The 15,572-nt window shown below is 38.3% G+C and overlaps 1 protein-coding gene across 1 annotated transcript in view; it reads left to right on the plus strand.

Moving 5' to 3' along the window:
* Nucleotides 1-15,572, plus strand: part of LOC135470408 (phosphatidylinositol 3-kinase regulatory subunit alpha-like) — a 106,574-nt gene that overhangs the window by 4,576 nt on the left and 86,426 nt on the right. The window contains 3 exon segments of the mRNA XM_064749330.1: nucleotides 1,239-1,345; nucleotides 5,539-5,610; nucleotides 7,701-8,111. Coding sequence (XP_064605400.1) covers nucleotides 7,787-8,111 — 325 coding nt within the window. The 5' untranslated portion in view covers nucleotides 1,239-1,345; nucleotides 5,539-5,610; nucleotides 7,701-7,786.

Here is a 15,572-nt window from a genome sequence, read left to right on the forward strand (position 1 = left end):
ACACTTACACAACACAGGCAGCCAGCTTTGGTTTGCATGTACCATGCAGCATACAAGTCACACACTGGAGAATGTTACACAAGATTTCTTTCTGATTATTGATTCCAACTGGTCAGTCAGCAGGGAAGCACATGACTGACCAACCCTGGCCCTGAGGCATTTCTCTGTCACTGACAACCTCTACTAGTACAATACTTTTGGGGTTTGTGCCAGGCAAGCGATCCACATTGCTGACACGGTTCTTCTACCTACTGGTAGGTAAATGTCCCAAGAGCTGTTGGACACCATCAACCTCTGATCATACAGTACCACAGCATTGCATAATGTAGAAATAATTATATATGGGTATAGCTAAAGCCACTCTTTGAAAATCTGGATGTTGTGACACACCTTGTTCTAGCCAATGTATGCATGTCTGTTTAGAATTACATTCATTCTACTATGCTAATTGTACATATACATATTCTTGTGTGCATGTGTTTATGTATGTTCATTGTATGTTGTCCCTCTAAGCCAACTACTAATGCAGTCTGATCTCTTTGGATTTACCTGTATATATGTGTAAGTAGAAAATATTCCAAAGGGTAAAGTCCAGTTAAATTTATTATCTCTACACCAAGTACAGGTACATACACGTAAATGTACTTGTGTAATCATTTAAGTTAAATTGCTCTTCAGATATATCTATGAGTGTTTCGTGCACTGTTACGAAAAGAGCTGGCTTTCTCTCCACGGGTACCCAAGAAGGAAGTCAGTGCTCAACCTATGGGCGGTTGTGGGGTTCCCCCTAGGCTCTGCACGGTTAAATTCCTCCTTTGATAATGCTGACTGCCATCATATATGTGAAATATTCTCGAGTATGTCATAAAACACCAATGAAATAAATGAAATAAAGAAATATTACAGGTTCATGTTCATGTCTATCGAAACATGTATACATGGATACTTTTAGATGCACATGTACACTGTACATGTAAGCAATCAGAATGGTTTACCTGTAATTTACATGCAGGGCTAGGGTGAAATTCTTATACATGCACATATGTATATAATAATAATAATATGTGTATTTGAAAGCGATCTGCTATAGATTATTTTTTCTTCTTCTGACATACTACTTCTGAATTGAGGTGATCGATCAGCCTCAAAATGTGTGTATGATGTCAGTGTGTAGACCTGATATTAAATAATGTGAAGGTTACTGTAATCTACGTTCTTGGTTTTTTTTCTCCTTTCAGACTTGCCGAATGATTGGTGTTTTATGGGTCTGACAGATGAACTTTAACCTTTTGTGAGGTTTGACAGATACACCTTTATGTACATTACTCAGCAAGACTTAAACAATGTGAGTACTTGAATACGGGTAAGCTACAGTATTTATTTAGATACTATATGCCTTGAGACATCAATGAAATACATAAATAAATAAAAGTATGTTCATGAATAAATCCGATTGTTGTTTTGCCAGTGAATGTTCTTTCATTTTTGACTCTTAACTCTTACCCAGGATGCATTCCGCATCAAAAAATCTCCTTTATTATGAAGTATCCTACAGTTAATTGGTACAGGAGAAGAAAAACGGTTGTTTTTTTCTTTCACATTTTCACATCTTTGATACCCAGCCTAACTCCCTGCCTTCTACTGTATATGTGTATTAGCGGGAATGGCATAGTTGGTGGAGCGTCCGCTTCAGGGAAGGTAGATCTGTGGTTAATACTTGGTGGGGTCACACCTAAGATCTTAAAAGAGGGAGTTGTAGCTTCCCCGCTTGGCGTTTAGCATGAAGGAGTTAGTGCAACAACTGGTTGACCCGTATAAGTATAATGGCTCGGGTGGGGTGTCTTACTTGCCTTGGGTAAGTCTTCTTGGTGAAGTAACACAAAGGTGCGGGGGAAATTTGTCCTGAACGTGGAGGCACATTACACGTGGATACACACTAAGGACTCTTCATTGTCATATGCTTGAAATATTAAGCAGGAAGTTGTACTCAAAGCCCTCACTCGTGCTACTGTATATGCGTACTATGTTATATAATACAATAGACGTGTCATGTGATACATTCGTACATGTGAATAGGTAAATTGCCTTCACCTTGCCTGTACATTATGTATGTACTTAGCCTTATGGCATTACATTCTACCTGGATTCATGTTTGAATAACTGCTATATAATAAAACAAAAAAAGAAGAGTAGGAAAATAAGTAAATTTGGAGACCATGTTAAAAAAAAAACAGCTATAAACAACAATGGAGATCCACACTGACAAAACCCTCAACTTTAAGTGACTGAGGAGGCCATTCAACACCTGGATAGTGTCTAGGATGGTACTATTTTTAATACAGATGAGAGCTTATACAATGGTAGCATGCCATAGGCAGACAGTCTCCAAAGAGCATTGGTTGTCAAGTGTAACATTACACTGTCATATTTTAACCTGCTTATGTCTCTCCAAGTATCCTTCCTAGATTGGCATAGCACATTTGGGTACAGACCAGTTGGTGTGTATGAGAACAAGGGCAACATCGTCAGCCCTTATGGTCTGATTTTAGGTCGTTTCTAGTCAGCAGGTGCTATCAGTTTATCTATCTAATTTTCTACACTGACTTACACCCATGCGTACATTCTGGGATATAGCACAATAGTCAGTTACACTGGCCCCATTGTAGCACAGATATATGAAGGTGCCAATAGGATCACTAGAACAATCACCATTTAGAATTTCTAAGGTTAAAATTTTGCACAATCTAAGAAATGTTTTCCCCCGAATAAATTAATAGTTGTGTCCTGTGATCCCGTCACAGTCGGATTCATCTTCTAGACGGATGTCTTGTATGTTAAAAGGATTTGTGCGGTACACTGGTTGTCGGTTACCTAATTGAGCGCTGAGGTGTCCCCCATGTAGGTTGCTGGTTCAGGACCTACAATGTATGTCACTCAAAAGATCCAATACAACAAGTTGCAAAATGGCGATACTGTTTGTCTCCTGGAAGTTGTTATAGCAGCTTGCGCCTTATGGTGGAACATACACTGGACCCGAAAGAAGCTCGGTTTCGATTAACAAAACATGGTTACTAACATTAAAGAAAATACTGAACTGATGTTTTTTTACTACTTCAAAAAAAACTAGAGATAGACGGACTTAGTTATTAGCCCTTTAGTCTTCCAAAATATACACCGCCAGTCTGTCCAAACGTAAGAGACATGCCCATGGCTAATGATAGCTGCTCGTATCTGGGTCGGATCGCTTATCAGCCAAAGTCCTAACACTGTGTGATTGATTTCCTGATGTAAACAAACCAGTGACACGTGGTTTCCTCAAAGACAACAAGCTTTCCTCCTTTGTAGTACCTGAACTAGCCCTAGTCCTTTAAGACCGGAGTTTACCCCTCTGTCGGTGTCAGATCATCAGAGACTCCAATATTTCTTTCCTTCAGTTTGTCGTGTGAATTTAGGGCTTCCATTTTGTCATCTCATTGGGGAACTTGCAAATTATATTACTGCTGGATTTTCTACCTAGTCTATGAATTATGTTCTGCTCTGTGAGAGCTTTGCCAGGAAGCACCTCATTGAAGGTTTCTGTGATCAGCCTCTTACGTGCCTCTTACAGTATATATATATATGTATTGTGATCTGTTTCAGGTGTACCGTAGAACAATAGATTGTCACGATGTGAAAGGCTTTGAGTTTGTCTAACTCGTTGTGGAATTTTTCTAGACTATCACTTTCCTCTTGTGATGCTACTTTTTTCGCTTAAATGGTCGACATCTAGGTGAAGAGTGTCCTGTGTTTCCTTTATGTCCCGCAAGCTCTCTTTGACTTAAGACAGTGATACGGACATTGATCTTGATTCTCGTTTCACTTCTGCTGTGTCCCTGGTGACATCTTCTCTAAGTTTCTGAATTTCTGCTAACACAGCTTTCAGGAAAGGGGATTGGGGGAGGTCCTGGGTTAGCCTCAACATCCCCACACAAGGTGAGGTCTAGACAGGCAAAGAGCGTGGGTGGACAGGTGGTTAGTTAAGAGGATGGACACAGGTGCATGTCTTGCTGACCTGGTGTATGAACTGACCACTATATGCCAAATAAATGCCGTAGGATTCAAAATACCCACAATTTGACCCCCACATGGTGATATCGACCATCGTTCATAAAAATTACACAAAGACTGCAGAGTTCACTTACACAGCAGTAGAAAACCGCTTTTGGTTAGGACCTACGAAAAGCACTACCTCAACCTACGCACATGAGCAATGAATATTCATGCTGATTTTTGCTGATTCCTAAAGTATAAAATACTAAGGCTATGCATATTTTTTATATTTTTAATGGATTAAATTTGCTTTCTTTTCACCTCCAGCACTTTAGTCATGTGACCAAAGAGTGTACTGATGATTGGCTCGAGGCAGCTGTGACATCACTGCAAATCTATGAATTCTTGGTGTTGCTTGTGTCTGAATGAATATTTGGTGATACTGTGTACATGTGTGTGAATGGGTACTTGATGATACATGTTTTTGAATTAATACTTGATGATACATGTGTTTGAATGGATACTTGATGATACATATTTGTGAATGGATACTTGGCGATACATCAGACTGTCTGAATGAATACTTGATAATACATGGGTTTGAATGAACACTAGGTTATACACGGGACTTTCTGAATGAATACTCAGTGAGACATGGGACTGTGAAAGAATACTTGGTGATACCTGGGACGGTCTGAATGAATACTGGATAATACATGTGTCTGAGTGAACACTTTGTGATGCATGTGTCTGAATGAATACTTGGTGATACATTTGTCTAAACAAAAACTTGGTGATACATGGGGCTGTCTAAATGAATACTTGGTGATACAGGGGAATGTCTGAATGAACACTTGGTGATACATGGGACTGTCTGAATGAACACTTGGTGATACATGGGACTGTCTGAATGAACACTTGGTGATACATGGGACTGTCTGAATGAACACTTGGTAATACATGGGACTGTCTGAATGAACACTTGGTGATACATGGGACTGTCTGAATGAACACTTGGTGATACATGGGACTGTCTGAATGAACACTTGGTGATACATGGGCCTGTCTGAATGAACACTTCTTGATACGTATGACTGAATGAACACTTGGTGATACATGGGACTGTCTTTATGAATAATTGGTGATACTTGGGACTGTCTTGATGAATAATTGGTGATACAAATGTCTCTTAATGAACACTTGGTAATACCTGTGTCTGAATGAATACTTGGTGATACATGGGAATGTCTGAATGATTGTTTGGTGATACTCGTGTCTAAATGAGGACTTGGTGACATGAAGTATGCATATGGAATTTGATAGTTTTGTTTTAGATCATTAACATTTATTACACATTGGTAAATTCTTCAAAACAAAGATTTAATAACACAGCATAAATTATTAGAAAATTAGCCATTTGAGCAAAGCATGAATTAAGGGTCTGGAACTTGAAACAGTGATAATGTCTTATCTCTTCATTTCTTCCATGTTTCCCTTACCATGAAGAAGACGAAAGATTGAGAATGTTCCTGTGACATTTACCTGCTCTGTGTCAAAGCTAGAATGTCTGGAACTTCAGACGTAAGTACATGCACCTGTAGCCCCACTGTAGTCCTGTATGCAGTACACTTTTTCTATACTGATTCACTACTATAGCTTAAACCCCTAGCACACCTAAGTCTATACACACCAGTGATTTATTACAGTGTACACTGTTGATCCATTTATAGTTTTGTTTCCATACTTTGCCAGGTACAAAAGTTAACATCTCTAACCAAAAAAGTGATACCAGACCGACAGGTAAACAGAAAGTAAGAGTTGTTTCAGATTTAGTAAGCAACAAGTCAGTACAGGAAGTGGCTACTCACTCTAACTTTGTAAAACATCTGTGTACAAAACCTGTACATTGAATTTATTTCCAGCTGAAATCTGAATTGCGTTTTGAAGTTTGAATTTCAAGTCATCAGATGTTGATACTTTTGCATTCATGCCATTCTTGTCCCATGCTCATTTAAGTTTCTGTACTCGTCAAGGAACCATTGTTTCATTGTTATTTTACCAAAGTATGTTTAAAGCTGAAAAGACTCTGTTCAAATCATTGCCTATACCCTTGGTGATTGATTTATTTATTTATTTATATGATTGGTGCTTTATGCAGTACTCAAGAATATTTTACTTATACAACGGTGGCCAACATTATGGTGGGAGGTAACTGGGCAGAACCCATGACCATCTGCAGGTTGCTGACAGACCCCTTGGTCATTGAGGTTGTGTGTTCAAGTCCCACTCTCAGTCACTCAGGTCTGATCTTGCACTAGTGAAAGTGTCTTTAATTCTACGATGGCATCGGGTGCTTATGAAGGGCTAATTTCTCTTGTCAAAGATTTGGGGTTTGCCCTGTAAACTGCTCGCTCATATAAAACTGACCGCCATTATCATGATTGTACATATATACGTGACAGATTTTGGGTATGATGATAACCAAGAATGAAATAAAAAAATACACAAAGGAGGCATAATTTCTAAGAACTATCACTGAGATAGGTTTTCACTGAAACTGGTTTTCCCCTATGATAAAGGCCACAAAACATACAGGAATTGATGTAGAGGCAAGAACATCACACATGTATGGGTTGAAAGAAGACAGCTACGTTTTGCGCAGGAATACTTCCTGAGTCCAATTTGTGTAGTGGCATGGATTATCCTGGACAGATTTCTAAATGTGAGAAAATTCAAAATGGGAGCCTTCCAAAACAATAAGATATTTTTCCAACTCTATGAGATATTCTGTAATTTTAATGAGATATCGATTCCAAATTTTGTCAGATTTATTTGTTTTATCATTCAGTCAGTATCTACCACAAACAAGAATCTTTCTGCTGTGTTTTCGCTTCCTGTACAACGTTTTGAAGATTTTTCCCAGCAGGTGGAGCTGGTATAGCTTTTAGATGCTCATTTGAGGAAACGTGCCATGTTATGGTGGTTGTGTTAAATTAATTGGTTCACTCATGCTGTTCGCCAGCTGGTGTCTCAGATCTATGCAGTGACGGTCAGTGAGCAAAACATTTCATTTTTTTTTTTTTTTGGTCATATTTTAGCAAGACATTGAAACCCAAAGCACCTGAAACGTCACACTTCTCGAAATTGAAGTTGTGGTCAATGTGGAGGTCTGTTCTTCGTTGGTATCGCTGTGTCCTGCCTCCTCCTGTTCAGCATGATCGGATTTCTCGTGGTTGGCATTTCCACTGGAAGAAACTTCTGTTAATACTTTTTGTAGCTGGCAAGGGTTTGGAAGGGAACTTTTTCAGCGGCATTTTAGCAAACAAATGGTCAAGTGAACGAATGTACTTCCAAGGACTTATTGAAGATCACTGCAAATGCCTTACTCTCAAAATGCGTGAAGCGATGAAGTTGAAAAACGCAAGAAGCTATAGAATTTTTAAAAAAATTACGGATGGCACACAATGAGATTTTTTATCACGCCACAAAAAAGTTTATGACATTTCCACAAACCATGCCAGAAACGCGTCCAAAGTATACCCCTGAGTGGGTTACTGGAAAGTACATGTACACATTGTTTTGCATTGGCCTCAAAGCAACTTCCTAGGGCTTCAATTGTTCCCTATTTGCATATGTTTCATAATATAAATTGCACACATCTTGTTTCACAGGTATTGCACCATCTTGTGAGCAGAAAAAGAGACGTGCACCAAAGGATTGGATGTGATTGAGCCTAGGTGAAAAAGATTCCATCAGTATGTCTCACATTGCAGAGGATGTGTTCATCTACCAGGCGCGGCAGCAGTTTTGCCCCACCCCCACCGAGCAACAGCAGCACTGTATTCCCATCGACCCAGGGGATAGGCTAGAAGTAAGCACAGACAGCGCCGGAGACATGACTTCCATCGAGGAGCCACAGGGCTGGGTCATGGGGTGTAACCGCACCAAAAACCTCACTGGCTACTTCCCAGGCAGCATGTTGAAATATGTTGGGCGGGACACAAGCTTCAATGGGCCACAGAACTGTAACAGATCACAGAGCGACAACGACGACTCGGGCTACGCAGGCACACCTGGAGGAGGTAAGTCTGGCTCTCAGTAATTCATCATACCTATACAATGTCCAAACAGCTTCTTTTGAGTTATTTCTTCTGTGTTCGTCTACCATGGCGACACTTAAATCTGAGGCTGCCTGTATGTTTTATTTTCATATGCCCACTGCCATTAGGCGGGTTGTATTATGTTATAGCGATTTTGTCTGTCTGTCTGCCCGTATTCATGTCCAGGCTATATCTCCAAATGATTTCCATGTGCAGTTTTATCTTCTGGTTAATGCATAGATATAGATGTGATCATGCTTCATATATACCTTCATACATGTACAAGATTACTAGTTAATACAAAACCTGTCATCAACACCTATGAATGAACCTCCCTCAGAGGTTATACTCCTTACAGTACTGTGCTGGTATTCTTTTATGTATTTTACAACAAATCTATTTATTTGGGCGCATATTGTGGTCACCTGAACTCTACCAATATCATGAAAAGTGTGGAAGCTTCTGCTCTTCATGTATACAGGGATACATACAGTCAGGTGTCATAGCTTTAACATTTGTGACAAAATAACTGAAGACTACAGTTTTAGGGGAGAATATGAATTACACGTCTGAATATTTGAGGACAAAAATTTTGGGTTCCCAGACCTGGTTGTTAGCATCAAATTAACTGTAGATACGTGTACTTACCTGCCTGCACAACAAAGTTATTGTAGTCCCGTATTTGTAAGGGTATGTCTTGAACACTGTCGTTTTGAATAAGATTTTGTTGTTCATGTATGTCATGACATCTCTCCTGTTTGCAGTATTAACTCCTTTCATTTGTTAAAAAATCTATTCTTTAATCTCAGTTTATTATTAACTTTAGTTCTGACTGTAGTTCCATTATTTGTGTAAGGATGCAGTCCATGGTGCAGGTATACCAGCGTAAGGTGTGGGTTGTAATTGTTTGACCATATACATGTCTTAATGCATGATTACCGAAATCTTACAGTGACTTATTTTGACTTCTATCCTGATCATTTTTTGATTTGTATTGTATTTTCCACACTGTTTCTCCCATTTCATTTATGCCTTCAAGACTAAAGGGTTACATGCACATATTTCAGGGGAGATAAATTTGTTGCAAAATTTATTCTAAGGGAGATAACTATGGGAAATGAGCTTACACAATTACAGTTAAACCTGTACCTACGGCCACCTGTAATCAGCGTCCATCTGCCGTAAGCGGCCACTCTCTGCCTCGACCAAACAATTTTCCATGTTAAACGACCTGTAATATGCAGACACCTGTCCAACGCGTCCAGCGGCCAATATATTTTGCCACCAAATTCAAAATCAGCCTGTCCTGAGCGGCCGAGAATTTCAACAGTAATGATGATTGCCGCATCGGACATTCAAAAATTTCAAAATGGTGACCACCCGACTTCAGTAGTTTTTGTAGTGATTAAAAGTTACAACCTGCCACTTTGTGATGAGAAGTGAAGTGTGAACATTATTGGTCAATAGCAGTGAACTCTTTAATTGTTCTGTATCAGCGGATGAATAGATGTAAAGTAATTTATATAGAAAACACACAAAAAGTGCTTTGCAAATGGCAGCTTGTCGTCGAAGTGAACCATCTCTGTAAAAACTTCAAAAAGTGGTGGTTTAGAGAAGATTTCTCAATTGACGTGAACGCCAAGGGCAAAATAACTTTAAGATGTAAACTGTGCGCCCAACACCTTGCCGAAATAACATGCGAGGCCCAACGGCATTCGTTGAAAGGTACAATTTTGCCGTCTGTTCAGAACTACGTCTATGGAATTTCTTATGTTCACGAAACGAATATCTAACGACATGTCTGGGGGACTCCACGACTGGGCCAAATCATATCTACAACGTGCCACAACTGAAACCAGCGTAACCCTTTTGCTTAACCTTTTTGCCTAACCTATGGGTTAAGCAAATAAGTTTTATTAAACGAACTATGGGTTAACTGGAGTCTTTTTTTACGTAAATGTTTTTTTTTTTGGTTAAGTAAATTTTTGAATTTTCAAGGCCTGAATCTATAAGTTTTAAAGTGGTTGGATATCTTGTGTGCATGTATACATTTATTCTGATCCTTCTACACGCACTCTATTTGTCTAGCCGCATGCTGTTATAGTAGGACCTAATTAAAATGTAGGCCTTATTGCATTGGGGCTAAGCATCTCTGACATATATTTAGGTCAGATAACTTTCATTTTTCTGGTATGATGTCAGAATGACATTCATTTCCAGAATATACAAGGGCAGATAATTTTAATGGAAGAGTTACCTGCCCTTCTTTGACCCACGCTGATTGTGGGTGTGCTCAGCTAAGGGCTAATCACGACTTGCAGTGCATTTTACGCCTTGCCTTGAAAAGATGGTAAGAATTACTATCCTGGCCTTCTGTTAGTCAACCAGGTCGTGCAAAATCAACTTACTTCACTTAGCAATGTTGCTCTTCAGCGTCAAAACTGCAATACCCTCATACACAAGTAACAAGGGCATGTGTGATTCTTAGTCTGTATCAACTCTCACCACAAAACAGACATGTGAATCAGGTTTGAATTCTTTTTTCATTCTCATTTTGGGAATATTGCTAACTCAGATTGTTACATATACTATCAGACCCTTGACCCTTTAAGTTGCATGTTCAAATCTAGCCCTTGCTTTTTGAGCTACACCTTTGTTAAGAAATTTGTCAAATACGTGACGAAGACCCTTGGTTTACTCCAGGCTCTGCAATTTCCTCCACTCATAAAGCTGACTGACTTTATATTAGGTGAAAATATCGTCAGCACGTTGTAAAGCATCATCCAGTGAATCTAAGATTAACTTTGTTCTCTGAAATAACCCTGCTTTAGTTAGATTCTTAAGTAAAATGGCAGCTGCGACAATGTGTGTAATTATCGTACCCCTTGTGAAAGAAGCGATCTTAGGCTTTAGCCAAAATTTCAAATCACTTCAAAATTGTTGTTTCTGGTGTAACACAGTCAGAATATTGCTTGACAAAGTAAATTCTGATAAATTTATTGTACAACAAATTTCAGCTAAAATAATGCAAAATTTTAATGATTAAAATTTTGACTTACGTCTAAGATAGGTTTGTGATCCCAGGGCCAGGACCATGATTAACACCTCTAAATTCTTGCTCCTCAGACTTGTCATTTGTGTCCTGCTAGCACACTTAGACTTTGTCTGAGGAGTGCGTTTATAGGGGGTGGAAGTGTGATTGCATGCTTCAAATTCGATGGCCTGCAATGACAACATCTGCCTGGTTCATGAAACCAACTTAGAATGTACCATCATTTTTTTTTTTTGTCACATTCAACCAACAAATGGACATGATTCATCTGGTATAAAGCTATACTTAGATGTGCTTGTTCAGTGCAACAGAGGTTTGTGTGTATGAACATTGTATGTTTAATATTCACCTGGTGTACAAAGTGTTAATGACAAGTAATAAAGTGCAAAGGGCCCACTGACCTACATGTACTTGTAAAAAAAATGTATATTACTGTCATCCAAATTCACTGACATGTAAACAAATCTTCTGAAAGATATGTCATTTTGACATCGTGACCTAAAAATGTGCTATAGATAGGTTTACACAGATTAGCATGGGCAATGCAGATGCTTGCAACATCTAGTGTATAGAGCATTATTTATCAGTGCATAACCGCAGCCTGGACATATGTTAAAAATCCATGGCTTGTATTTGATGACATTGTAGTGCTAAGGCGCCTAATTAATGTAATTAATATTTGACATGTTAGAAGTTAAAGTTAAGAACAAGTTAATGAGGTGAGGTCCAAAATTTTCAAGTATTGTCAGTGAAATGAGTGTAGCCAACATCTCTAAGATCAGAATTTTTAAAGTACAATGATATCAACATAAACACATCAAGTTAGTCAGCTTCACGTGTGACAAAGGAATTCATAAATCAGCATCACATTTACTGGATTTAATTGTATTTCTTGCAAGGTAGTTTTTGCCAGTAACCTGCAGAGGGTTGTGGGTTTCCCCCAGACTCTGCACGGTTTCCTCCCACTATAATGCGGGCCACTATCATATAAGTGAAATATTCTTGATTATGTTGTAAAACACCAATCAAATATATAAATAAATGCTATGTAGTTTTACCTATTAAATATCATAAGATTAAGCCAGTTTTCCATACCAGCTGAAAGTATGCTAGCCCACTAAAACAAAAAGTTACTGCTATCAAATCCCACACACAAAGTAAATTTTCTTCCTAAACATCACCCTGTTTATACAGGCCGTAGAGCACTTCATTCTTCTGACCTTCTGTGATCAGCTGTTCAGCTCACTCTTGCCTGATGCCATATTTCGAGTGAAATTAATCATTGTTGATGCTGATTGTCAGGAGTAAAAATCTGCCATGAATTTCTTTCGCGGAAAGCAAAAAAAAAACAAAAAAAAAAAACAAATGGATCTGGGAGAAATGTGCCTGAATTTGTTATTGGGCATGTTATCGGTCACAGGGCATGTGAACGCCTGTATGTTTTAGCACATTTTCCACGTAATTCATATGAAATTCTACTCGAACTGTGGACCGATTTGCCACGTACAGCCGGAGAGGAAGCCAGCATGAGCATGGAACTCACAGAGACTGCATTGGTGGGGGGCTCCTAGGTCATTATGCTGTGCTAGCGCACTAACCAACTGAGCCACGGAGGCCCCATCCTCATTTTGGTTTTGTGTCTAGTAGCTGAAACACATACTCCTTATAGCGCATGCACCACCCTCTTAAATTACTGTCACCACTAGCAAATTTTGTACAGAAATCTTACACGAAGTGATGTCAGACAAAACCAAAACTCTATCTCAACCTTTGTTTTTATTATTACTTATATGTATGCATTCTCTTTAGATAAAGTTTGTGAATGCACAATAGGATTCCAACAGATGCCTGAAACAATTTTGTTGTTTTATGCAGATTATAGGTCTGCAAGAGAACTTTAGTGGTAAGACTTTAAAGTCTTAACAAGCCCGTGTGCATTGCTCAAGATCCAAAGGAGACCAAGGTTTAAATACAGACTGCATTGCCCATATAGTCTTGTCAAGGGTATGACTTTGAAAACCCCACCCTAAGCTACATGTGTGTCAGCCAGGTTGTCGGTTATATCAATACCTTCCTATCTCCACGCCCACGTGTGGAAATAAAAGCACACAGATACACTGTCCCACTTTATGTCACTGGAACGCATGAAAAAGCTGTTACAGGAGGAAACATGAAACATGCCTTGTAGAGCTTGAGTTTTTATCATTGGCAACTTTGTTTTGTTGAAAATGAATTACATGTATACTGGCTACATTTGTAGATGTTACCATTGTCTGAAATGTACTATTTTTTAATTTTTTTTTTATATGTATTTTCTTTCTTTTCTTTTTTTTTTTTTTTTTTTTTTTTTTTTTTTTTCCCTGAACAACTTACTCAACAGCAGTTTCCTTATACATTACATTATAATCAAAGGGTTGAGAATTGTCTGGTTAAAACTACCGGCCTTTGGCAAGTAACTGACTGACCTTCCCTGCTGAAATGTACATTTTTTATTACTGGATAATACAGAGAATGACGTATCTTGCCCAAACACGTTCTGTTGATATTTTACATATTTAACATGTGATTGGATGCTGTTTTGAAGAAGAATAGGGAATTGATTTTTCAGGTTGAAAACAAAATTTCCATTTATGCTTCACTTCAATACAGGGTGATGATTTCAGATAGAAACAGGCGTGAAATTTATGTATGAAAACTTGATGTATTTAAACTCATTTTGTTTTTTTACTGTTTCTTGGATGAAACATTTTTAGGCACAAACAGCATAATTGTGTGTTTTTCATTCCTTACTTTTTGTTCAGCCAGAAGGTGCACAATTCATGCCATTAGTTCTTAGTTCTTGTACATATACCTTTTTTTGTACCTCTGAGGCCCATGCTATGAAACATTTGCAAACTGAGCCTGCACAATTTGTATGACAACATACAGTATAGAAATATGCCACCTTGGTGAATGCACTTTGGGCAGCATTACGACAGCTTTGTAGAAAGGTTCTCTGATATCCGAATGCAAGGTGACTTGCCCAATTCCACCAAAGGCAGCACAGCCTAACGACATTTTTACATTCATGCATTACTTATGAATTAAGTAGTGGTAAGGGGTGTGCCCAAAATATCAGGTTTCCAAATTAGCCATCTCACAAATGTGGTAATTTACAATGTATTGAACACAAAAAAATTAAAACATTTCATCTCCAAAACTTAATGAGTTAATGAAAGATCTCTTGCCTAGTAAAAGTGTGCTTTTAAATTTTGGATGTGACCAAATTATTAAGGCTAAGAACTACAATACAGAGTGTGCCACAACAAATGTAATTTAACAAGCATTCTATGATATGAAATATATAATGTACATCTAACCAATGATATGTGACCCGTTCGAACAGATCCACAGTTTCGAACGTACTTCATCATAATCTTTGTGACAGGTTACAATCTGTCGGTACATTTCGGATTTATTACATCTCATAGCACCTGTTACAAGTTAGTATGAGGTTATGGGATGTGCTAGGTTTGACACAGTGTCATCGTGTTTCTCTAACAGCACATGTGACATGATGTTGTAGAGGTCGCTCTGCCCCAGCACGAAGTAACCCAGAATGTAACCTATCAACGCAGTATCATAGAAGTCCAACTTTCTCACCAGAAGTGTTAATAATTTCATGTAAAAACTGAAGCACTTGATTTTTGCTAAAATTTTTTGCCAGTTTTAGGAAACCTTAAACTTACAGGTGAAGATGTTTTTACTGGTCGATCACTTTGAAGCAGTCATTGTTGATTGACATCCTTGTGAGAGAGAGATATAAAGCTGTTTCTTTTATAGGGCTTTAGCATAGATTATGCTTCATTGTCAGTTGCATGATTATATGGTTACGTTGGACCAAGGTCAGGCTGTAAAAAATTTGCAACCGAGGTTCCTGTACCTCCCTGGCTTTGCACATAACCAAAATAGAGTAAGTGAAGTATTGGTCTGTAAACTGTGGATGTATGGTCTCATGTTTGGTGTCTTTGACATGTGGTTCCAGTTAGGCAGCACCAGATAAAACATCTTATAAGCAATGCTATATGAGAGTCAGCCAGGCCAAATTATAAAACTATCAGTGGATTATATTAATAGTAATGTTTATGTCACAATAGGTGAGTTAAGATACTCTGTATTCATAGTAATGTTTATGTCACAATAGGTGAGTCAAGATACTCTGTATTCATAGTAATGTTTATGTCACAATAGGTGAGTCAAGATACTCTGTATTCATAGTAATGTTTATGTCACAATAGGTGAGTCAAGATACTCTGTATTCATAGTAATGTTTATGTCACAATAGGTGAGTCAAGATACTCTGTATTCATAGTAATGTTTATGTCACAATAGGTGAGTCAAGATACTCTGTA

This window comes from Liolophura sinensis, chromosome 7 (genome assembly GCF_032854445.1).
Source record: "Liolophura sinensis isolate JHLJ2023 chromosome 7, CUHK_Ljap_v2, whole genome shotgun sequence".
NCBI lineage: Eukaryota > Metazoa > Mollusca > Polyplacophora > Chitonida > Chitonidae > Liolophura > Liolophura sinensis.